Genomic DNA, 26,326 nt, shown 5'->3' on the forward strand with positions numbered 1-26,326 from the left:
AAAATCATATTAATTAACAATTATCTTTAGTGTAGCATTTAAACAATACAATTGATAAAAAATATACGCACTCTATTAAAGGCGACTCTATTGGGCTGAATATTCAGCGACTATCAGTCTTATGCGTCGTGTGTTTTTGTTTCTCGCGACTTCTCGACGTCAACTTTTTTCTTATGCGTCGTCGATTGGTCGAATTTTTACTGACGTATTAACCTCAGGGTCATGGTTTTATTTTTTTAGACGCATTTATCTCGTAGCGTCGCTAATAATGTGTCGCTAGAGCTTAATTTTCGCGTAGTGCATGTGCCATCAACATGCTATGCATTGCGATGAGGGGATCTACATCAAAATTTCCAACAGAACAGTTTCCAAATGGCGGCGAGCAGTGCATTGGTGGAAATTGTCCAGTTAAGTAGGTACACTCAGTGATGAAAATATCAATATTGATGAAAATATCAATGGTATGATTTTACGGAAATATTTCGATATCGATGGAAATATCAAAAAATTATGGAAACTAGAAATATTTAATTTAAAATACAGATTTTTACATATGAGATAATTAATATAATAAAATAATACAAAAAAAAATACAATTATTAGAGTATAAAAATAATAACATAGTCTATAAACATTAAAATTAATTGTACTTAAAGAAAATATAATGTTTGTTAGCACCAAAATACAGAAAATTTAACAAATAATATTAAGATACATAAAATTCTCAAATATAATTCATAATACATCATCAATATCAAAAAAAAAACTCCTTAATGCTTCAAATTGATTATCATATCCAGATTCTCTTCTTGGATACTGACTACCACTATATCGATATCACATGGAAAAACAAATTATTTGACAAATCACCGATATTGATTACTGCACCTTCATCAAACCAAATAATTTAAATAATAAAAAAAATCTCATCTCTGCATAACAAGCAAAAAGCAACAAGTACCTTTTTTTCCCTTTTTTTATTTTATTTTTTCTATTACACGTCACCGATATCGATTACTGCACCTTCATCAAATACACTCTACTAGAAGGCTTGGCTCCTTGTTGGTTATCCAGCGCTTCACTCCATCTCCAAATTCTTTGAAACATATAGTGGCAAAATGTACAAAATCTTCTCTACGACAAGGACATTAAAAATGTAACTTCAGAGAAATTCATAATTAATTACACAGAGCTTAATTAAGTATAACAACAATCGATGGCAGAGATAAAGACATAATTACTGTATTAAATGGTTTAGCCAACCCCCATATCTATTTTCTGGTATTTGCGACATATCCGCATGGAAAATTGTCACAAATGGCTCAATTCCTGCATTAATTATTATTATGCAAATGATTATTAGTGATTAGTTTTCTGCTGGTTCTAAAACTTAGAACAAAAAAAAAATTAAGAAATACCTCGGAGCAACAGGTTGTCTATGATTTTGTTATAAAACTCGATCCCTTTTGGATTAACATTGCCAAATCTTCCTTCTATTACATCACAACAACAAGACAATTAAAAAAATACTGATAAATTAAGTTCTTATTATTATTATTATTATTTTTTTTTTTTTTGGGGGGGGGGGGGGGGGGGGGGGGGGGGGGAATTAACAGAGTTAATATAACAAATACTTACTAGGCAGAATTCTTGTCCATGAAATTGAGATCCGATATGCATTTACTCGAAGAGACTGCATTATTTCAATGTCTTCCTATATATGTTAAAAACCACCAAATTAAAAAACAAACCCTTTCCTTCAATTAGTAGCTGTGCCCGTCAACCGTCAATCATAGTTCAGAATAAAGACAGGTAAAACAAAAATAAAAGTGACATTCAATTACCAAATAGCGATGGTAATTATCATTTGCAACGTCTCCATTTTCGTTATTTTGAATTTTTCCTGAAAAACTTGAGATGATCAGACAATATAATATATAATTAAAAAAATATATCAAATGTATCTCATTATTACTACTCATCTTTCTATTTATTCAAAGTCAAACACTGAAGAAGTGATGGAAAATAATAACAAATATTTATATATATATATATATATATTATGAAGATATGATAACTATAGATAATGTGCCTCATAATCTCTTTGCATAAGTTTTTCGCTACATCAAAACGGCATAATATATATATATATATATATATTGCCCTACCTGAGATGTAAGTGAAAACATCCCAGTTGCTACGGCCCTTACCATCTTCAGTATATCCACCTTCAATCTGCATGCAATATCGAGCAAAACTGAAACTTAGAAACTAAACAGAGAAGAAGGAATAATAAATATTTAAAGAAAAATAAGAAGAAGAAGTGCAAACCTGATATGAACAAGTGCTGGTTCCAAAGAAAAAGGGTTCGCGGAATTGAGATCTTTGGATTTTCTGTTCATCTCCATTAATGGAAATTTGAGATAAAGAAGACCCAACAAGGAAGATGGCAACAAACAAGGGAAAGAAACAGAGCCGGCCAGACCTTGTGACTTCCATTTTTGTATAATTTATTTATACACTTTAGATTCACGTGGCTTATTATAACTCTAGATCTTTGTATGACAATTTTAATTTCTGTCAACCCTATAATAGTCTCACAGTTGAAACTCAAATAGCTTATTATTAATAATTAATCCACCCAAGTTGCAATATTATAACTTCGTGTCTTTCTCGTGAGAGAACTTTAATGAAATCGTTGCTTTTTATTGAATTATTCTCCCACAATGATTGTATATAATTTGTTCCCATTATATTAAAATATTTTCTTCATTATTATTATTATTATTATTATTATTATTATTTTGGTAATTTCTTCATTATTGTATGCGTTCCACACTGTCTTCCTCATCCGCACTATCGTAATTATACCACGTGAAACTTATAACTTTATAATTACAAAAAGGAGATGTATAATTTTTAAATTTATAATCAAAAGAAAATTCAATTATTTTTTAAAAGAGACTATTTTATCTACATCTCTTGAGGTTTCGCGTAAATACTAAAATATCATTAATTTTTTTAACAGTTCATCTACACCCTTAGAGGAGCCGAAATTACCTTTATATCTTTCTTCAATTAAATTACTTTCAAAATTTTTCTATTTCTTTTTTTAGAAATAATTAATCTGAAGATTTAAAAAAAATGTCTATTTTTTAAATAATTTTTATTTAATCACCACAAAACTTTATTTTTCAAATTGAAAAATTATCGCTTACTTAAATAAAATTAATTAAAATATAGATTAACAAAACTTTAAAGTATTTTGACGAAGAGTAATTTAAACTTCCCTAAAAAGTATTGGATGATATTATTAGAAAACTGAGAAATATTTTTGGTGCAGATTAAGGAAATTTCTTATGGCAAAACCCAGGATGTACACGTAGATGAAGATGGAGGTGTATATCACATCCCTGTTTTGGGGATGGACGCGTGCTAGCTAACAATGAATTTTCTTTTCATTTTCTTTTTCTTTATGCTGTGGGTGTTCACCTGGATTGTCCTTGTCAAAAGTTAAAAATTTCATTTTTAAAATAAAAAACAATGGGTGTAAAGGACATGCTAGCCAACCCCACCTGTCTCCTTGCCACCTTTTTAAAAAGGATAAATTGCTCAAACACACTTTTTATGTTTTGGATTTTATATTGACAAAATTGCCCTTTATCTTATCTTGTGGTGTGCAACTAAATGCCTCTCTTCTTTCCCCTCTAATGGTCTGCCGCAACCAATCCGGCCCTCTCTCTTATAAATTAGAGAATTATTATTATTATTATTATTATTACATATTTGCTGTTTTTACAGATTTCAACCTGTTATGTATTACATTTGGATTGTGGGGTGGTACAGAGACTTGAGTTGTACGGTTGAAAAGGGCGGTGTTGGTGAGGAAAGAAGTAAACCAGGTTGCAGAGAGCTTTGGAGTTCTTTGAAGGGAATTGGAAATTCGATCAATATAGTAGAGCCCAAATTTGACGCTATACCCATGTGTCCATTCAAAATTATCCATTAACGACCATATGAAGTATCCACGCACATCTGCCCCTTCCCTGTCAATAGCCACGCACGTCATGCCATTACTTGTTTCAATTATACTGCTTTTTATCATTATAGGAAAACAAATATTATAAAATTCTATGAGACATTTTAATTTTCAAATGTTAAAATTGGATATATAACCTTTTATATATATTCAACAATATTATTTTAATGTTTCCCCTAAAAGAATGAGATTAAATTGATTATAGGCTATTCCAGAAATTCCTTAAAACATAACAAAATTTCTGTTACGTCTGAATTTCTCAAATCTTCCTTCTCTGTATCATAATTTTCTGTACCAATCTAACTATGATCCTTATTTTTGCCAAAGTTTGAATTTATAACCAAAGGAGACCTTTATCTTTATGGAAATTTTAAGGTATAATTTAGAGTGGTTTTCCATAAACTATTACCTTATTGCACTTGCTAAAGCAGCAAGGTAAGCTTTATGAAATTTGATGCGATTCACATCTTGTAGCATATCTTCTACCGGTTCATTCTCTTCTCCTTTTGGAGAATATCCTGTGAAATTGTTGAAAACATTAAATAAATTTCGTTTCCAAAAAATACATGATTATATATGATGATATGGAGGTACATGATTATTTATGATGATATGGACGGTGATCATTTCGTAATATAAACATTATCAGAAGAATTTGAAAAAACAAAAAAAAAACTTTGGGATGAAAATCTCATGGATGAGAGCACAGACCAATAATTGTTTCCACTTACTAACCATTTTCAGTAACAAAGATAGGCATGTTATTATATCGTTCCTTGAGATAATTTACGATCTTCTTCATGCCTCTTGGAACTACAAAGAACGTTTTCATTCCAGTCTGAAAACATCACAAGCCAACCAACATAAATAGAATTTTAAAAGAAATCAAAGCAAGGCAAGAGAGAAATTAAGGAACAGAAACCACAAAGGAAGTGAAAGGGCCATGAGGATTAATTTTCATTTTTTTATTTTTTTATTTTTTATTTTTTTGTGTTTGCGTTTTTCTTTACATATACTGGGGATTTGAAAATGAAACATACCGGTTCACCAATTGGAATACCATCTCGTTCTGTGAAGGTACTGAGGAAGCCTCGAATTGGGCGGTCACCACCAGCAGAGCAGGAAGAGAAAATGCAGTCTTTGGCATATAGTGTTGAATAGTGGTTTAATCCAATGAAGTCCAAACTGCCTCTAATAAGCTCTTTCTCTTCATCAGAAAACCTTGGCAAGTCCAACCCAAGGTAGCGACGCATTTCAGCTGGGTATTCTCCATATACTAGAGGATCTAACATCCTATCTTACACATAAAAATCAAAAATCAAAAAATAGAAAAAAAAAAAAAATTGCTTCACTAAGTGATTCTCACTTGGTAGTCATTCTCACTTGGTGCTTTTGCACTAGTATAGTGATGTTATAAACATACTTTCCATAGAATAGTGATGTTATAAAGCTTCATAGTATAGTGATGTTATTAACATAGTTTCCGTCTAAACATAATCTTCGTAATCATAATTTTCCTAGAATTTTAAATCATATTGTCAATGGAAATGAAAGTAAAGAACTCACCATGCCACATTGAAAGCCAAGGCTCTCTTAACAGCTTCACGATCCACTTCTTCATCATCTCTAAATGGTTCATACATAAATGCATGTACCACAATTCCAACAACCCCACCTTGTTTTGCCTACCTCAACACATCAAATTCATTAACTCCTCCATTCGAACACAAACTCATCACTTAACAGAAAAAGAAACCAAAACCAAAAAAATACTATTCGTCATCATCACAACTTAAAATATTTTACCTGAAAGTGTTTGTGATATAAATTAGCAGCCTTAGCATGTGACATTAACATGTTGTGCAACGCAATAAGAGGCTCAACATCAGAATTCCCAACAGAACAATTTCCAAAAGGCGGCGAACAGTGCATCGGTGGTAGCTGTCCAATTAAGTAGGAAAAATCTGCTATATGGTTAGCCTCGTTGAGAGTAGTCCAGTACTTCACTCTATCTCCAAATTCTTTGAAACATACAGCAGCATAATGTAGAAAATCTTCTCTGCAACAACGACATTAATTTTAATTGGGACTTGATAATTTATAAAGACATAACTATGTCCCCCAACCACCTGCATAGAAATAAATTTTAAAAAAAAAATAAAAATAAAAAAGGTTATTACTGTATTAAATGACTTAGCCAACCCCCATATCTGTCCTCAAGTATTTGCGGCATTTCATGGTGGTAAATTGTCACAAATGGCTCAATTCCTGCAATATGTAGACATTTTCTGAATCATATTATCATCAAGTGGTCTTTTATGAAAATAAATAAATACCTCTGAGCAAAAGGTTGTCTATGATTTTGTTATAAAACTCTATTCCTTTTGGATTAACATTGCCAAATCTCCCTCCTGGTACATCGCAGTAAGACGACTAAGTAATTTGACTGAAAAATTATTCTATTTTGGGGGGGAATTAACAGAGTTGATTTAACAAATACTTACGAGGCAGAATTCTTTCCCAAGAAATTGAGAATCGATATGCATTAACCCCAAGAGAATGCATAATTTCAATATCTTCCTATGTGAGAAAAAAAACCCAAATTAAAAACAAAACCCCTTTACTAGCTTTCGGTCAACCATTTATGGTCCCAGAGTAAAAGATGAACATGGTAAAATAAAAATAAGAATGTGAAATTCAATTACCAAGTAGCGATGGTAATGATCATCCGCAACATCTCCATTATCGTTATGTAAAATGTTTCCTGCAGTAATTGATACGATTAATTACATGTTTCTATGCAAACTAACACTAAATTGGTAGAGAAAATAAACCCAAAATTTTATATATATGTATATATATATTATGAACCTGGAATGTGACTGAAAACATCCCAGTTGCTGAGACCCTTGCCATCTTCAAGATATGCTCCTTCAACCTGCATAATTGTGTAGGGAAAAAAAAAAGAAACAGAGTGTCAGAAAACAGAGAAGAAAGAATGATAAATATTTTAAGAAGAAGAAGTGCATGCCTGATATGAAGAAGTGCTGGTTCCAAACAAAAAGCCTTGAGGGAATTGAGATCTTCCAATTTGTTGTTCATTTTCATTAATGGAAAATTGAGCTAAAGAAGAGCCAACAAGGAAGAAGAAGAAGACGACAATGAAGAGCAAGAAGCAGAGCAAAGAACTCTTGACTTTCATTGTTAGGATTAATATCTGCAAACATTTATGAGAGAGTCGCACATCATTTATAAAAGAATACGACCACATCAATTTCTTAGTGGACCAAGTTTTAGATCTTCTGTATAATAATTTATTTTTTTAAAAAATAAAAATAAATAAATTTGGCGTTACATTCTAGGATTTAAAACAATATCTATTATCAGATCAACTTCAAAGATAATGGCAATTAAACTATAATATTTTTGTAATTCATTTTTTGTCAGGTAAGTGATTTTTTTTTTTTCCCCTTTTTCTACCAGGTAATTTAATAATTAGCCTACCAAGTTGGAAAATCACTACTTTTTCTTCTAGTTGGGAAATTATAATGAAATCATTTTTTTATTTTTTTATTGAATTACTCCACAAACAATGATCGAAATTATTTTAATATTTTTTCTTTAATTATCAGTTTTTAGTTTGTGCCAAAAATGTCATATTGAGAATGAAATTATTATAAATCAATTGAAAATTTTAAAATAGAAGGTAAGGAAAAACAACTTTGAAAAAGTTCAATGAATCGTTTTCTTACTTTAATCTTTTAAAACATATTGTATTATTGTTATTAACTTCCTACATTTTTTATTAGAAAAAAAAAACTTTTGGCGGACCACAATTATAATGGTAGAGCCACATAAGTTCAATCATGGCTACTAAGTTGCAAAATAAATAAATAAGTAGGTTTCAAAAGTAAATAAATAAATAAGTAAATAAAATTCGCATATTTATATATATATTTTAGAAACATATTGCTACTTAGTAATGAAGATACCATTCTATGTACTTATTTTAATATCATTTTCAAATAAATAAAAAGTAAAAAAATAATAATAATAATAATATTTTTTCCTCACAATTGCTCTATTGAAGGCTAGTTGGGCCATGGCTTTCGTGGCTAAAAGTTTTCGTTGTGGCCTAATTAAAATTAATTATTATGTTAATTTTTGTTTCATCGTGACTAAAAAGTCCATGACTAATGTTCATTTTTGTATAGAAAAAATGTAATAAGAATATATATAATATTAAAAGAAATTCATATCTCTCTTTTTTTTTTTTTTTTCATCTCCAGAAAATTCACTTTAATAAAGTGAATCATTTACTACATATAGTATTTGTTTTCGTATCTTTTAAACAGGTATTTAATTTTTCAAAAGCTTTTCTACTTAAGTAATTATTATCGGAGTAAACAACGACTTTATGTAGGATTGTTTCCAAAGGATATGTTGTTCCAGAAGTATGCATGTCAATCAATTGTTAAGTTTTTTTTTTTTTTTTTTAAATTACTTATTATATTTGATAATGAATATTTTAATTAGTGAAAATATAAACAAATAATTATAATATAATTAAAATTACGATAATACCGTTTTGTTTTATCAATTTTTATTGAAACTTTTTCGTATTATATAGTTGGACGAGTGAAAATTGCATGGTCTCAAAATTTGGTAGTTTTTAAACATAAAAATTACATCACATCATGTGAATTTTATGTGTAATTCCCATGCACGTTTGTGTATAAGGACTATCAAATTCGTAATTTAATAGGTAGACTCTATGCAATTTTATGTATAGAAATTGCTAAATTCCGGATTCATTGGATTTTATACTTAGTTGAACAAGAGATTCAAGTTTAAGGAACGAAATTTTATAGTCTTCAGATATAAAAATTATCACATCATATGAATTTTACATATAAACTCTATGCAATTTTATGCATAGGAATTACCAAATTCCGAATTCATTGGATTTTATATTTAGTTGAACAACAGACTCAAGCTTAAGGAACCCATCACATCATGACCAAAAAATATATATATATAAAAAATCATTCGGCTACCTACTCAATGGAAATGAAAACTAATAGATGGCCCATAGAGTAGGCCTACACGAACTACAATTATTGCTACCAACTTTTAAATGTGTTGTTTTCAAATATCCATTTAATAATCAATTGTATTTTAATAGACTCATAAAACTTTCATTTCCATTATGATATCCTTTTCAATTATTTTTTCAGCTAGTTGATCCATTCACTGCTTTCTTGGAGTTACATGAGAAAAATATTTTATATGCATATATCTGCAAATCTTTTGCACATTTATGTTTTACTTTAAATAATATAATCTAAATCTGACTTTTTATATGATAACATTTCTGCCTTTTTTCTTTAATGTATTTCTTTTTCATTATTTCTCAATGAAATATACATTCTTGATTACTTAGCTGATCTCTATGTATATTTATAATTTTTTATAAATATACATAGAGATCTGCAAATCTTTTGGACATTTACGTTTTACTTTAAATAATATAATCTAAATCTGACTTTCTATATAATAACATTTCTGCCTTTTTCTTTGATGTATTTCCTTTTCATTATTTCTCAATGAAATATACATTCTTGATTGCTTAGCTGATCTCTATGTATATTTATAATTTCTTATAACATGAAATAAAAGAAGAATAAACTCTATAAGGATACAACATAAAAGTTGACTTTTTGAAGTGAAATTATATATTAGCATAAGTTTTAGTTATTATTAATTTATTATAGTCATATTTTATTGTAACTTAACGTATTGATATTATTAATAATTACTAAGAGCAAAATCACCAACTAATGAATTTTACGTTAATAAATAAATTTTTATTAAAGCATTTTTTTTCTTTTTTATATTTTTTTGTAAATTTTTATCAAACCAAAATCACCAACTATGTATATTTATAATTTTTCATTAACAAGAAATAAAAGAAGAATATAAACTCTAAAAGGGATACAACGTAAAAATAATATAAACTCTAAAAGGGATACAACGTAAAAATTGACTTTGAAGTGAAATTATACGTTACCATGTGTGTTTTATTCACCCAAAACCCAAAAAAAAAAATATATATATATATATATATTAAATAAATAAATAATAAAAAATTACCATGTGTTTTACTTGTTATTTATTAATTTATTATATCTACATTTTATTGCAACTTGACGAATTGATGTTATTAATAATGACTGAGAGCCAAATCACCACCTAATGAATTTTACATTAATAAACTAAATTTTTATTAAAGCATATCCTTTTTTTCTTTTTTTCTTTTGGCACTTTTATTGTAATTATGTACAGAAAGAGACAATATTATAATTGTCGATAAACTATTAATATTGAGAAAGAATATTAATATATTGTTTAAGCAAATAGGTTAGGTGATAAGGACATGTCAGATTACTGTAACCGTACTTATTTATCGTTTTGGATAGATTTCATTCTTCTACATATGCAAGCCACAAAACATAGATGATTTAATATTTTGTACACAATGAAAGAAACTTGCATAATATATTAACCTATGGAATATTTTGTCAGTTTTCATATAATTTTCATTTGAACTTTGGATTAGTTATATCTACATAATAATGAGAAATTATTTATCTTTTCTTTTTTTGTTTTTCTGGAGTCTGTCAAAATTAATTCCTCTATAAAAATAGTACAAAACAATAATCATTATCCATGGAAACAGAAAAACAATCACTAATCCTACAACGATAAGCTAAATATTCTGATTCCACAAAACAAATAGGTAAACAAGTATATGGAGAGAAAGAAACAAACAAACTAGGCCCTCGATTTAAATAGTTAAGCCCAAGTTATGACCTTACATGAACCCATTAGACTTCATTAGTGGCCCACTTCGATTTCTTCGACCTTTCCAAATCCACTTGGTATCCCTAAAGTTGCACATAAGCCCATGAGCTCTGAAAAATATCACAAACTTTAAAATATATAAATGGAATATTTTGAAAAAAAAAAAAAAAAAGAATATTTTTTATCTCGTGCTACTTTTCATTTCTATTTAAACTCAGTATTACTATTGATAGTTTTCCGAATTATTTCTTCAAACTACTCCCTTAATAGACGCTGATTCCAAATCCGTCAATGTACAAAATTCACACGCATCCACACACACACACACACACACACACACATATATATATATATTTATGTACCTTTTTGTATGAGTGATTAGTGCATATTGCAGTTCATAATTCATTCCAGCTACAAGATTAGGTTATATATAGCCAAATGGAATCTGATTTCAAGATTATAAAAAAAAAAAAAATTAATAATAAAAAGATTTAAAAATTCTGCTTTTTAATTTTAGGAAAAATTCGCAAATAGTAATGGTAACTGATTTTGTTTTCCGAAGTGAAATTATTTGGTGATGGATCACATGGAGAGTTCATGACGTAGAAGATGAAATTTAGTATAGAGCATTTTCGTTTTCATTTTTATTTAGTTTTTATTTATTTTATTATATTATATTATATTTTTTGTTACAGGCAAATATCAGCCTGCCAACTAGTATTTACTAAACCGACATTATATATTTGGCAATTGATCCAATCATTTCCTCCTCTATAGCCTAAACATTTATTGCGTGATATAGTTTTTGAATTTCCAATGTCAAAGGGATATTAATATATGCCTAGTCATAAATGTTAATAAATGTTTAAGGAATATAATGCCTTCTACCCAATATATATATATATATATATATAATGCCTTAAAATTTTGAGCTTGTTTTGTTTTATTTATTTATTATTTTTTTTTTTTGGGGGGGGGGGGGGAATATTATGGTTTTATTCATAAATAACTAAAATATTTTTGAAAATTGTATTAAAAAAGGCCAAACTGGGTCCCACAGATACCCAAAATACAGAATCATGCAAATAATATGAAGAAAAGTCCATGTATACTAAATTAGGCACAGTACCATGCAGAGAGCTCGGTCTACTGTACATTGTTCTGCTTTATATATATTTATATAGATGTATATATCACATATATGTCTACATATGATATATATAATATTATGTGTATATACAAAACAAAATGGGTTACTTCATTTATACATGTAATTTAAATTATAAATAAGTTCATTGAGATAGTAGAATTATCGTGTGAAATAGAGTGAAAACAGAATGAGAAAGAATGACGCTGCTAATACGGGACTACTCTTATCAAAGCCAAGAGTTTTCTTTCTTTTTTCTTTTTCTTTTTCTTTTCCTTTTTTTTATTTTAATTTATATTTTCTCGTTATTATATATATATATATATTAAATTAATCCCTATAATTCTATACAACCCCGTATTCATGTGTGTGTGTGGATCTCTCTGCGTCACAGTCTCCACTTCAAGAAATAAAGAGGGGAGAGAGGGGAGAGAAAGAAAGAAAAGAAAGAAATAGTTTCAAAGAGATTATTAATAATCAGATCTTTGATCTTCTCCTCTGGAATTGTGAAAAGATTAAGTAATTGTTCATATAATCTTCTTTTGCCCTTTTATACATACACGTAAACGTACTGATCGAAATTTTGGGTTTAATTTCTTGGTATATACATTTTGTGGCCTAACAATGGAGGCCGATGTGGAAGCTCAAAACGGTATAAATGCGGGTTCAGATTCTTCTACCATTTTCCATAAATCAATCCGACCCGTTATTCTTAAGGTACTCATATTTATTTCCCATCTTTTTATTTTCTTGTTAAAACAAGCATTATTAATAATGTTCTTGAAATCTATTTAATTCAATGTTTGAAGTCTGAATATTTCTTTTTTTTTAAAAAAAAATTTAACATATATTGTTAATTTTAGTTTGAGGACGTGGTGTACAAGATTAAACCCAAGAAAAAAGGATTAAAAATGTTCGATAAAAAGAACAACTCAGAAGAAGAGAAATTGATACTGAAGGGACTAACAGGTGTGGTTAAACCCGGTGAAATGCTAGCCATGTTAGGCCCATCAGGGAGTGGCAAAACGACTCTGCTCACTGCATTGGGAGGAAGGTCTGCTAATAATGGAGGAAAGCTAGGTGGGAAAATAACCTACAATGGGAAACAATTATCAAACGCAATGAAAAGGAACATTGGATTTGTTACCCAAGACGATGTTCTTTGTCCTTTCTTGACTGTGACTGAGACACTTGTTTTCACTGCTCTGCTTCGACTCCCCAATACTATCCTATCCAAAGACATGAAAATCAATCAGGCTGAAGCTGTGATCAACCAGTTTGGATTGGCTAGGTGCAAAAATAGCATCATTGGAGGTCCATTCTTGAGGGGGATTTCTGGGGGTGAAAGGAAAAGGGTGAGCATTGGACAGGAAATGCTTGTGAATCCCAGTTTGCTTTTGTTGGATGAACCCACTTCTGGACTAGATTCGACCACAGCTCAGATAATTGTTTCCACATTGTGGGAATTGGCTAGAGGAGGAAGAACCGTTGCAATGACTATCCACCAGCCTTCAAGCAGAGTTTTCTACATGTTTCATAAGGTTTTGCTTTTATCAGAAGGCAATGCTGTGTATTTTGGAAATGGATCAACTGTTATGGATTACTTTTCCGGTGTTGGTTACGCCCCTTCGTTCGCCATGAATCCTTCCGATTTTCTTCTTGATCTTGCAAGTGGTGTGTTTTTTATACATGCAATTGGGATGGTTGTTTAGATTAATTTAATTTGAAATTTATAAATATGGTTAAACAAAGCAGAGGATAATAAAATTAGTTTATTTTTATTGTCTTTGTTTTTTTTTTTTTTTTTTGACTTGTTAACTATGAAAACCAATCAATTTGATGCATTTACATGTTTTAGGTTTGACACCGGATGGTTCGCATGAGGATCAAAATGCAGTTAAGCAGGGTTTAATTTCAGCTTACAAGAGCAATCTACATGATAATGTGAAGGCTGAGCTTCACCAACTCAACCTAGAACAATCTCAGGATCAATATGGACTAGAAGATAAGAACTTTGGAGAATGGCCCACAAACTGGTTGCAACAATTCACTGTGTTGCTTAGCAGAGGAGTAAAAGAGAGAAAATACCAAGCATTTTCTGGCCTCAAAATTGGCCAAGTCCTTGTAATATCCATCCTTTGTGGACTACTATGGTGGCAATCAGATGCTTCCCACATACAGGACAAAGTAAACACATCCATAATACTTGAATATCTCTTTAAATTTCTTTAATTTGCAATTTTATCAAACACATTTATATATATATATATATATATATATATATATAAAACTAGTCTCTCTCTTGGTAATCCAATGCAGATTGGCCTCCTTTTCTTCATGGCTGGATTTTGGGGTTTCTTCCCTATGTCTCAAGCAATCTTCACATTCCCACCGGAGCGTAAAATTCTCTCGAAAGAGCGAGCTTCAGGGATGTACAGGCTATCAGCATACTTCATGTCAAGGATAGTTGCAGACCTCCCAATGGAACTAGCACTTCCAACAATTTTCCTCACCATAGCATATTGGATGTCAGGGCTAAAACCCACAGCTGGGCATTTTTTCCTCACCCTGTCTGCACTATTGCTTAGCGTTTTGGTTTCTCAAGGTTTGGGATTTGCTCTTGGTGCTTTGGTTATGGATCAGAGATCTGCTACAACACTCGGAGCAGTCATTATGTTGTCATTCCTTCTTGCTGGTGGATTTTATGTTCAAAATGTGCCTGGTTTTATTGCTTGGATAAAGTACATTTCGATTAGTCATTATACTTTCAAGCTGTTTTTGGGTTCTCAATATTCAATTAATGAGACATATCAATGCTCTGAAGAAGATGTTAGCAGAATTTGCAAGGTTGAGGAATTTCCAGCAATTAAGCAGGTGGGTCTTGGTGGACAAGCTATTTCTGCAGTGGCCATGTTATTCATGCTTGTGGGTTACCGATTGATTGCTTATATTGCTCTCATGAGAGTTGGGGTAACCAGAAAATAATGTTCATTTTCAGTGATTTTAGATTTTTATTTTTATTTTTTATTTTTAATTTAAAATAATACATATTAGATACCGATTCAAACTCTAGACTTTGCTACCAAATGTAACATTGCCTTTGTCACTGGGCTTGATTAAGGAGAAAATATTTAAGACTTTTGAGTTAAATTATTGTTCTAACCTATGTTATATTAAGATGTATCATTTAGAGAAGGAAATATATCTTGATGTACTTTTTTTTTTTTTTTTGGATATATTATATTGACTAAAAGCAATCATTATATTTATCCACAAAAAAAAAAAAAAAAAAGGTACAGCACCTCTTTATAAATTTTCGACTTTAATGCCCTAACTACCATTTAATAAATTTATTTATTTAAATGCGGACATATCTTTAAGCAGATATATTTCATCAAAAAAAATAATAATAATAATAGCAGATATATTATGGTTGAGGGAGAATGGGTAATGCCCAATTGTTTAAGCAAATTGTAGAACAAAATTATAAATTTTCACAAATGTCCTACTCTTTAAGAAAATTATAGAGAAAAATTATATTATGGATTTTCACAATATACATACATATATAGATATCCAACTCTTTTAAGAAAATTATAGAACAAAATTTCTAACATATCTAATGGGCCAAAGAGATGGTAGCTCAGCCCATAAAGTGAAGTCCATATACTAGGTTTTAGAAAATTTGGGCTTGACCCAGTCTTTTATGTTATAGAACGCGAGTGATTTTATTTATTTATTTATTGATTTTTGTTTTCTTCTTATAAATGTTTTGAAGACAAAAATTCTTGATGGAATATAAAAATATCTGATTCCAGAAGCAGATCCATATGTTTTCCAAGAATCAATGATGTTTCGGAGCATGATTTCATCCAATATAATACAAGTTGTGTTTAATGATTAATTTATTTTACAAAATTCTTACCAAATACTTATGATAAACTGGAAGCAGTTTAGGCATGTTGGTGGTGCTAAATAAATAATAATATCCTTTACTTTATACCCTTCAACAAGGCAGCTAGATAAGAGTCTTGTTTGTTTGTGGACATGGAAACAAGGTTTAGGGGACCAAATATGGCCCTCCATCAAATCTCTTTGCTCCCTACTCTACTCTTTTTAGACAACACAACAACAACTTAAAAAAAACAAAAAAAAAAAAAAAAAAGAAAACACGTTCACACTTACTCCTCTATCCCAAATTACACGTCAAAATTAACACCCAAAATTTAATGATACTTTTTCTTTCTCCCAAATTTCTTTAGTTTTCTATTTATTTAAAGCCATGGGAAAATAAAAATATATAAAATTGACTTAGTATTGGACAATTTATAGTTTTGGTCAGAAAGAACAAAAAATATAAAAATAAAAAATTCTATTGGCAGATGAGACTTGGAGTGCAATTGACTTTTGAGCCCCATATGTGAGACTGTTTACCATTGAACTCCATTTATAATTGGGTTAAATTCTTTCTGTGCCTCCCACCAAAAGCAGTATTCAAGCTCGGATTCACACACACTAAATATTTACTAGTATTGAACCCCAGCCACCAAAAGGGCAAAGCTAGCCAAAATTTTGTTCAAAGTTCAAAGATGACATAAGCATATTCCTTATAATACGGACCTGAAAGCTTCAAATTTGGGCCCATTTTACACCCAAAAAGTTATACTTTGGATATAATTACCAAGGTTGAACTGGTTAAGGTTTTAAAATTTCCGATGTGTAGACCAAATGTTCATCGTCAAAAAAGAAAGCTTAGAATTTGGAATTTCTGGCTTCGGAAGTCCAAAAACGTGATATAAATTTAAGCATTTTTCATCGCCGCATTGCACTTACTGGTGCGGGTTTGAATAATTAATTGATTGCCAAACCCAAAAGTACATATTCACACTATCTACTATTATTATATGTTTCGATTTAATTTTGAAACATTGAACGAGTCTTTTTTTTTTTTCTTTGTTTTTTTTTGGGGGGGGGGGGGGGGCGGGGGGGATAAGTAAGAAAAAGATTGAATGACTTTGCCGATTATCATGTGCTAAAATAAAGTCGGTTTTGTGTTTGAAAAAATCAAATATATGTTAGATTTTTTATGGATCTAAATATACATAATAAATTCCATAAGTCATAATTTACTAACCTCCAAACGCAGCCATTGATAAATTAGATCTTTAATCCTGCAAAATAGAAAACAATGTAAAGTAGTGCCTATGGACACACTACTCTCAAACCACTCTCAGATCTCTGAAAACCCTAATATCAAAATACCGTATGGCATCAATTGTTTGCTTGCCCTAGACCTTTAAATAGTCTCTGCAAGTCAGACTTATCCATTAATTTTGACACACATAAAATAATAATAATTTGATAATATAATTATACTAGAAAAAATATGGATAAGTCATTGGGCTTATAAAGAGAGTTGGTCCTCCAGTCCAATGGGCCAACTAGAGTCTTATAGAGAGTGTGTGACCAAGGGCCCTACTACAAAATAATAAAATAAGCCAGTCCCATTAATGGCATAAATAGGCCCTGTAAGTGAGTAATTGATTATGCCAAGTCCACAAATATTAATTTAATTCAACATTCTCCCACTTGGACTGCATAATCATCATCATATAATCCAAACTCACTTACTATAGAATCTCCCGAACCATAATGCCATTTCATCCAAATATATAGTATACCGACAGGGCACAACAATATACTAGACTAGGCAGTAGAGATTCTCTCAGTAAATCTCCCAAAACATGTTACCATTTCAACTGAGCACTTTGCATGCCATAAACTCAGTCTAGGTAGTAGAGATTTACCTAATCATGTGCAATCCCCCAACACACAAAACCATTTCATTCAAGCACATTGCGTATCGACAGGATACAACAATATACCCAAACTAGGTTGTAGGGATTCACCATGGCACCTGTGGATCAACATACACATATACATAGACTAATAGTCTCATCAGGCCTGTAAATATAAGGAGCAATAATATGTGTAATAAATCATCTCATAAATAAATAATGATCCACATACATCAATGTATTAAAATATTCAAAGAAATAAATAATTCTCAACATGGATATTACTACAGAAAACATAACAAACTCCCACTGACCCACAGCAGTCTCAACTGCTTAACAATCCCATACGGGACACATGCTCCTCAAATATGCCTACCGGTAAAGCCTTGGTCAGTGGATCTGCCACCATGCTATAAGTCGGCGTGTGAACAACAGTAATGAGGCCCTCTTCAACTTTCTCCTTTACCACAAAATATTTCACATCAATGTACTTCGCACCAGGAGTACCTTTTAAATTATTGGAGAAAGACACCGCTGCAGTATTATCACAATACATCATAATAGGCCTCTCAATGGAGTCAACCACTCCTAAATCACGGATAAAATTCCGTAGCCAAACTGCATGACGGGTAGCCTCATAACACGCCACATATTCTGCCTCCATAGTCGAGGATGCTGTCACTGACTGCTTGGCACTCCGCCAAGACACAGCACCTCCTGCCATGATAAATATATAACCAGTGGTAGATTTCTTATCATCCACACAACCTTTATAGTCTGCATCACTATAACCCACTACTTCAAGAGAGTTGGTGCGACGATATGTCAACATATGATCTTTAGTACCCTGAAGATACCTAAAGACCTTCTTAACTGCTTGGTAATGAATAGGAGCAGGATTGCTCATAAATCTACCAAGCACACCCACAGCAAAGGCTATATCAGGCCGTGTACAAACTTGAGCATACATTAAACTACCTACTGCTGAAGAATAGCGAACATTCTTCATTGCCATCCTTTCTCTATCATTCTTGGGGCACTGATCCTTAGAAAACTTTTCACCTTTCGTAACCGGTACACTTCCAGGAGAACAATTATGCATATCAAATCTCTTAAGAATTCTATCAATATAAGCTCTCTGAGACAATTGTACTACATAATTAGTCCTATCTCGAACAATCTTGATGCCCAAAACAAAAGAAGCCTCACCAAGATCTTTCATATCAAAATAGTTGCACAACATCTGCTTTGTCTCAGCTAATAGGTCAGTGTCATTAGTAGCCAAAAGTATGTCATCAACATACAACACCAGAAAAATAAAACTGCTCCCACTGACCTTCATATATATGCATTTATCAACAACATTCTCCTTAAAACCATTTTGGATGACAACCTCATCAAACTTAAGATACCATTGTCTTGAAGCTTGCTTAAGACCATAAATAGATTTCTTAAGCTTACAAACCAAATTACCATTCCCTGTTTGTTGGAAACCAACTGGTTGAACCATATATACATCCTCATATAAATCACCATTCAGAAAAGCAGTTCTGACATCCATCTGATGCAACTCCAGGTCATAATGCGCTACAATCGCCATAATAATTCTAAAAGAATCCTTTGTGGATACAGGAGAGAAAGTCTCTGTATAATCAATTCCTTCCTTCTGACTAAACCCTTTAGCTACAAGTCTAGCCTTATACCTCTCCACTTGACCATTGGAGTCCTTTTTAGTCTTAAAGACCCATTTGCACCCAATAGGCTTGCTACCCTCTGGTAACTCAACCAAATCCCATACTCCATTTGATGCCATGGATTTCATTTCATCTTCCATTGCATCCAACCAAAAATTTGAATTTGAACTGCTTATGGCTTCCTCATAAGTGACTGGATCTGAATCATCACTTATGTCAAACTCATGCTCCTGCAAGTAAACCTCATAGTCATCAGGAATAGCTGATCTCCTAGTCCTTTGTGACCTCCTCAAGGGTACATTAGCATCTGCAATAGCTGGAATATCTTGCTCTTCAACAATGATTTCATTCTGACCAACTACTGGTTCATCAACTACTGGATCAACAATATCTCTATCAGGAACAACTATACTGGGAATGAAAACACTTTCTTCTCTAAATTGAGATTCCCTTGGACCATTACTATCATCAAACCCAAAATCATCTTCAAAATAAATGGCCCTGTCTGATTCCACGATCCTGGTGGTGTGAGAAGGACAAAAGAATCTTGAACCCCTAGATCCTATACAATAGCCAACAAAATATCCACTAATGGTTTTAGGATCCAACTTCTTAATTTGGGGATTATAAATCCTTACTTCAGCTTTGCAACCCCATATTCGAAAATGATGCAAATTAGGCTTTCTTCCTGACCACAACTCAAAAGGTGTCTTAGGAACGGACTTACTTGGAACTTGATTCAAAATATAAGCTGCCGTCCTTAAAGCCTCTCCCCACAAATAATCTGGCAACCTAGAATTTGCCAACATAGACCGCACCATATCCAACAAAGTTCTATTCCTTCTCTCAGCTATGCCATTTTGCTGAGGTGTACCAGGCATCGTATATTGCGCATCTATGCCACACTCACGCAAATAAATAGCGAAAGGCCCTGGGTTCCTTCCAGTTTCATCATACCTACCATAAAACTCACCACCTCTATCAGACCTTACAGCTTTTATTTTCTTATTCTTTTGAAGCTCCATCTTTACCTTAAACTCTTTAAAGGCAACTAAAGAATCTGACTTCTCACGAATAAGCTCAACATGTCCATAACGAGAGTAATCGTCAATGAAGGTAATAAAATATCTATAACCACCCAAAGCAATTGGTGTAAAAGGTCCACATATGTCAGTGTGGATTAACTCCAAAACATCTCCACACCTAGCTAACTTATCCTTTCTTACCTTGGCAGTTAACTTCCCTTTCACACATTCAACACAAGTCAACAGATCAGAGAAATCAAGATTAGGAAGTATCCCATCCTTCACTAACCTTTCCATTCTGTGCCTAGAAATATGTCTCAAACGTTTATGCCATAACATTGAGGAATTGTCATTAACTCTTGGGCGTTTGGAAGCAACAATAGAATTAACAGAGAAATTGAGACCATTATTAAATAAATCAAGCTTATATAAATTGCCACATAAAGTTCCAAAACCAACAACTTTACCATCCTTAAATAATTCAACTTTGTTATTTCCAAACAAAAAACTATAACCTTGACTATCCAAAACAGAAATAGATAACAAGTTTCTTCTTATTGAAGGTACATAAGAAACTTCTTGCAACTCCAAAGCATATCCAGTGGAAAGCTTCAACTTGATTGTTCCCACAATGTCCACCTTCACTCTTGAGCTATCTCCCATATAAACATGCTGCTCAAGATTGGTTGGGCCCTTTCGGCTTATCATCCCCTGCAATGAATTAGTAACATGAATTGTAGCTCCAGTATCTAACCACCAAGAATTCATAGGCACATCAATAATATTGGTCTCAATCATTAAAATATTACCTTTCTTCTCTTGCTTTCCCTTTAAGGTCCAACAGTCTATCTTCTTGTGCCCAACTTTATTGCAGTATCCACACCTTCCATTGAAGTACTCTTTCCTTTCTCTAATCTGAAAACCACCATCCCTAGGTCCTTTAGGCTTCATACCAGAAAACTTCTTCCTATTGGGGTTAAAACCCTGCCCAGGCTTGAAACCTTGTCCTGGCTTGAATCCATGTCCCTTCTTTTGGAAAAACTTCTTGGACTTATCTACCTGATGTGAAACCATAGCAACAGACCTAGACTTACTTAATTTAATATCATCCTCTTCCTTGACAAGGATAGTAGTCAATTCCTCCAAACTACAACCTTCTTTCTTAGTATTCAAACTCGACCTTATATTATCAAACTGTGATGGAAGACTCCTCATTATAGAATAGGTCAAGAACTCCTCTCCAATGTCCATCTTAAGATCCTTCAGCTTATTATAATAGGAGGAAAGTAGCATAATATGGTCCCTTACTCCTTTAATACCATCATACTTGGTATTGTTCAATAGGTCCAAATAATGATGCTTCTCATTCATATCAAACTTGATAAACTTCTTTCCTATCTCCTCAAGAAGTCCCTTTGCAGTATCCACTTTAGGAATACTAGCATATATGGCCTCATCCATGTAATTCTCCATCATCATCATACAGCACTTATTAGAGTGCTTCCAATCCTCATAAAGTTTCTTAGCTGCTACAGTACTTTCATCAGTCGGAATCTCTGGTGGATCTATCTCCAAAGCCAAATCCAATTTCATGAAGGTCAAATTCATAACTAAGGTTTTCTTCCATTTCTGATAATTTGTCCCATCCAATTTCATCATGGCAGTCATAGGCATAAGATTTGGGGTGCTACTAGCTGTAAAAATAGTAAACAACAAGACATTTAAAAAAAAAAAAATTTAAGACAATTCAATTACTATTTTCCAGCCCCTCAACACAAAAACACAAACACAAATATCGCTTAGGGCCTTTGTAGCACTAAAGATACCCTTACGCGGGCCAGGGACAGTCAACCAAATAACCACAATCAAATGCATTGAACTGAATCACCGACAGGGCAACTCAGAACCTGCAATACATGGCATTTAATTAACTTCCACTGCCATTCCAGGCGTCATACAAAGCAACTAAAACTACCGACAGGGTAGCTTAATTACCCGCATAGACCCTGGTTAATAAATGGGAGAAAATAACATATTGGCAATTTCATGAAATAAGCAAATATAAAACATCCCATCCACTATGCCAATATACATTACATTGGTACACATAATGCAGATAAAATAAGTCTCACGACAGGTGAGTACCTAAAATCCCACACTACTATACCAACTAGGCACAAAGCCTCTTTGGGTAAGCTCACACAATCCAATTTTCCAATCACAAATATTTAATTTAATTTAATAAAATTGGAATGTGATAATTAAACAAATAAACAAACAATAAATAAATAAATTGAACAATTGAATCACTAAATTAATTAATAAATAAACAAAAATAAATCAATAAAAATAAATAAGTTTTTTTTTTTTTTGGCCTGCTGACGTCATCTGCTGACGTCAGCAAACGACGTGTCGTGCTGACGTCAGCAGATGACGTCAGCAACCACCCATAACGACACGTCGTTTCTCTCTTCTTCTTCAGCCAACCGGGTCACGGGTGACCCGGTTCCAGTCCAAACGGGTCACGCGACCCGCGATTTTACCCGGCCAAATCTCACCTTTCCGGCCATCGTTGCCGACGATTCCGGCTCCGTTAGTTTCGTCTTCCCTCGGGCAACGTTTCCCACAAACAAATTTGATTCAAAAACAACTCAAAATAAACATCCAAGCTAGGTTTATTTTCGGCCAAAAACACAAACAAAAAACCCATGGAAACATAAGAAATTCGAGCAAATTTTAGTCAAAATTGATGCTGTTTGTTTCGTTTATTCTTGGGAAACTTTTCCCCAAATTAATTTGGTCCAAAACCCAGAAAATCAGTATGTGAAATTCATGGCCGAAAACCCAGTTTTTTTTTTTTTTTTTTTTTTTTTGAACAAGCCCGATATTTACAAATAAATTTTTTTTTTTTTTATTTTAAGAACAAACAAAAGCGACCATGAGTATATATATATATATTGGAACACTGATAATAATGGCAAAAAAAAAACACAGATCAATATTCACATGCTAACTGCAATAAACTTCAAAAAAAAATTTACTATGCATATTAACCATGTGCTCTGATACCAATTGTTAGATTTTTTATGGATCTAAATATACATAATAAATTCCATAAGTCATAATTTACTAACCTCCAAACGCAGCCATTGATAAATTAGATCTTTAATCCTGCAAAATAGAAAACAATGTAAAGTAGTGCCTATGGACACACTACTCTCAAACCACTCTCAGATCTCTGAAAACCCTAATATCAAAATACCGTATGGCATCAATTGTTTGCTTGCCCTAGACCTTTAAATAGTCTCTGCAAGTCAGACTTATCCATTAATTTTGACACACATAAAATAATAATAATTTGATAATATAATTATACTAGGAAAAATATGGATAAGTCATTGGGCTTATAAAGAGAGTTGGTCCTCCAGTCCAATGGGCCAACTAGAGTCTTATAGAGAGTGTGTGACCAAGGGCCCTACTACAAAATAATAAAATAAGCCAGTCCCATTAATGGCATAAATAGGCCCTGTAAGTGAGTAATTGATTATGCCAAGTCCACAAATATTAATTTAATTCAACAATATATGCATATATATATATATATATATATATATATATATATATGAATTATAAATATCTGGTGTAAAATATAAATGTAATAAGGGATAATTGATATATTTAGATTTTTGCTGAACTCTTTGATTTCTTCACCAAAAGTTTTAATAAATAGTAATGAATTGTCGGTGAATGTCATCAAAGATATCTGACAATTTAAGCATTTATTTTCATCATTTTTGTCTCTCTGGTAGCCAATGGAAATTTATTAACAAGGCTTGTGAGCACGTTTTTCTACTTATTTTTATTAATTACCTTGTTTATTCAAAGCACAAGCAGAAATTTTTCCAAAAAGTGAGTCAGAATACAAAGAATATAGGCACATACTTTTGCACCCAAAATTAGTGGATCGCTCTATGTCTAATCAAAAAATGAAAAAAGATGCTTAATGCTTCTTCACCAATATTTGTATCTGCATATATAATATAAGCCTTATTCCTATGAGCTTTTCACTCCACTTTTGTTTTTTTCACTAAAAAGGCAGTAAAAGTGGATCTCAATCCTTGCGTTCTCTGGCATCCCATAAACCACCAGTGAGTGGTCCAGTGGAAATTTGTCCCATTAATTGTTTGTTTGTCAGAAAAGTAAGTTCATACATTCACCAAGAAAGTAATTTTTTTTTTTTTTTTTCGTAAATCAAGAAAGTATGATGGTTGAGTTTAAAGGCCTTTGCGGCCACAAAAAGCATCTTTTATTCATTTATAAGGAACTATAATATAATGTTTCCTATTTATATATTTATATATTTTGTATATGTAACCATGTTATAACATTTCCAATTTGCAATGTAAGATTGGAATGTATTGATATACCAAACATATAATATCCCAATTATTTATCCAAAAAAGACATACAATATCCCAATTAATAATTTTTTTTTATAAATAAACCGAATAATACTACAATTTACCTTTCAAGTATATGTGTATATATAGAATTATTCTACTGTCAAAACCGTCTGAATACGAACTAGAAAAAAATAAATATTATTTTTAAAAAAAATATCCTAAATAGTATCGATTTTTCTCCCACACATAGAGAAAAAACCAACACTATTTAGAATTTTCTTTAAAATAGCATCTGCTTTGTTTCTTGTCTATATGCGAACGGTCCTGATTATAAAATTATCCTATATATATATATATATATATATATCTTAGATATAAAATTCCACACATTGCTTTCTAAATTATTATTTACAGTCTTATTATGGTATTTTCCAAATGAATTTTGTCAAATATGTCACACATACTGTTCAAAGTAATTTAAAGTCAAATAAAATAGTTTCCAAACAACATTACATAAACATGTGTATGTTTGATTTTTTCAAATTTATCTGTTAGAGGCAGCAAATTAATAGTTTAAGCATAAATGTATAGTGTCTTATAGTATAGCTTGAGTACATGTAAATAGAATCAAACAAATCGAAATTAATTGTTATATCTATATACCATGCATGAATGAGAACCATTTTGCCATTTTTCTTTTTCTTTTTTTCTTTTTTTTTTTGTTTTTTTTTTTTTGGTGATAATAATGAGAACCATTTTGCTTGGGCATTGTCAACTACACTCTAATATTTATGCTTTTTCTTAGTGTTGATATGGTAGGCAAATGCCTAATGATTTTCTCTCTCTTTTCCTTTTTCCTTTCTCTATTCGAAACAACGAAGAATCTCTTTTTCTCTTTATTTGTAAATAGAAATGGATGATATACGACAAAATGCATGTCAGACAATTATTTGTCAAAAAAGGTTAATAGTATTGATACCATAGGGTGACAACACGGGCATTATTAAAGGAATTCGGTAGAAAAAAAAGCTACGGCCTCATCACTTTGGGTCCTAGTTTACCTAAAAATTTGATATTTGTTATTCCTTTATCTCTTAATCATAGATGTTGTTATTTTCTCGAAGATAAACACTAAAAATTGTAGCTATAGATATGAGTTCATAAAATGCTTGGATTCTAATCAAGAGGATAGAAAGATTCGAATACCACCAAATATCCTATAAAAAGTTTTGATCGATTTAAGATTCATAGCAGCTTAAACAATAATATATGTAATTTTATTCTGTTGTCAAAAAAATTATCTCCAAACAATATAACATATTTCATTTTCAATATTGGAATTACTAATTATTTTTT

At 31.6% G+C, this 26,326-nt stretch overlaps 3 protein-coding genes across 3 annotated transcripts; 1 reads left to right on the forward strand and 2 right to left on the reverse strand.

The window, feature by feature from the left end:
- Positions 1 to 665: 665 nt before the first annotated feature.
- LOC125419245 (beta-glucosidase 18-like) lies at positions 666 to 3,609 on the reverse strand. The gene is made up of 7 exons (XM_060812516.1): positions 2,332 to 3,609; positions 2,169 to 2,235; positions 1,845 to 1,903; positions 1,639 to 1,714; positions 1,419 to 1,493; positions 1,242 to 1,329; positions 666 to 1,134 (listed from the first exon to the last, which is right to left on the reverse strand). Exons 1-7 carry the CDS (start codon positions 2,497 to 2,499, stop codon positions 1,029 to 1,031), a joined length of 639 nt encoding a protein of 212 aa, XP_060668499.1. The 5' UTR covers positions 2,500 to 3,609; the 3' UTR covers positions 666 to 1,028.
- Positions 3,610 to 3,742: 133 nt separating this feature from the next.
- On the reverse strand, positions 3,743 to 7,319 carry LOC125419244 (beta-glucosidase 18-like). Its single transcript, XM_048464783.2, has 12 exons — positions 7,071 to 7,319; positions 6,911 to 6,977; positions 6,745 to 6,803; positions 6,544 to 6,619; positions 6,376 to 6,450; positions 6,220 to 6,307; positions 5,846 to 6,098; positions 5,606 to 5,724; positions 5,080 to 5,332; positions 4,775 to 4,877; positions 4,449 to 4,557; positions 3,743 to 4,046 (listed from the first exon to the last, which is right to left on the reverse strand). The coding sequence occupies exons 1-12, from the start codon at positions 7,308 to 7,310 to the stop codon at positions 3,779 to 3,781; spliced, it is 1,710 nt and encodes a 569-aa protein (XP_048320740.2). The 5' UTR covers positions 7,311 to 7,319; the 3' UTR covers positions 3,743 to 3,778.
- Positions 7,320 to 12,914: 5,595 nt separating this feature from the next.
- LOC125419626 (ABC transporter G family member 9) lies at positions 12,915 to 15,158 on the forward strand. Its single transcript, XM_048465936.2, has 3 exons — positions 12,915 to 13,724; positions 13,909 to 14,237; positions 14,370 to 15,158. Exons 1-3 carry the CDS (start codon positions 12,962 to 12,964, stop codon positions 15,033 to 15,035), a joined length of 1,758 nt encoding a protein of 585 aa, XP_048321893.1. The 5' UTR covers positions 12,915 to 12,961; the 3' UTR covers positions 15,036 to 15,158.
- The last annotated feature ends 11,168 nt before the right edge of the window (positions 15,159 to 26,326 follow it).

Source organism: Ziziphus jujuba, chromosome 11 (assembly GCF_031755915.1).
Source record: "Ziziphus jujuba cultivar Dongzao chromosome 11, ASM3175591v1".
Lineage (NCBI taxonomy): Eukaryota > Viridiplantae > Streptophyta > Magnoliopsida > Rosales > Rhamnaceae > Ziziphus > Ziziphus jujuba.

Bases quoted from the DNA above. Each gene is read 5' to 3' on its own strand.
- LOC125419245 (XM_060812516.1), bottom strand. From the start codon at position 2,499: ATGGAAGTCACAAGGTCTGGCCGGCTCTGTTTCTTTCCCTTGTTTGTT. The intron at 1,494-1,638 runs GTAAGTATTTGT...GTGATGTAATAG, and splicing joins ATGGACAAGAATTCTGCCTA to AAGGAAGATTTGGCAATGTT. The intron at 1,330-1,418 runs GTATTTCTTAAT...TAATTAATGCAG, and splicing joins AGACAACCTGTTGCTCCGAG to GAATTGAGCCATTTGTGACA.
- LOC125419244 (XM_048464783.2), bottom strand. From the start codon at position 7,310: ATGTGGTCGTATTCTTTTATAAATGATGTGCGACTCTCTCATAAATGT. The intron at 5,333-5,605 runs GTGAGTTCTTTA...TGTGTAAGATAG, and splicing joins TTGGCTTTCAATGTGGCATG to GATGTTAGATCCTCTAGTAT. The intron at 4,878-5,079 runs GTATGTTTCATT...TGATGTTTTCAG, and splicing joins GTATTCCAATTGGTGAACCG to ACTGGAATGAAAACGTTCTT.
- LOC125419626 (XM_048465936.2), top strand. From the start codon at position 12,962: ATGTTCGATAAAAAGAACAACTCAGAAGAAGAGAAATTGATACTGAAG. The intron at 13,725-13,908 runs GTGTGTTTTTTA...TACATGTTTTAG, and splicing joins TCTTCTTGATCTTGCAAGTG to GTTTGACACCGGATGGTTCG. The intron at 14,238-14,369 runs GTAAACACATCC...AATCCAATGCAG, and splicing joins CTTCCCACATACAGGACAAA to ATTGGCCTCCTTTTCTTCAT.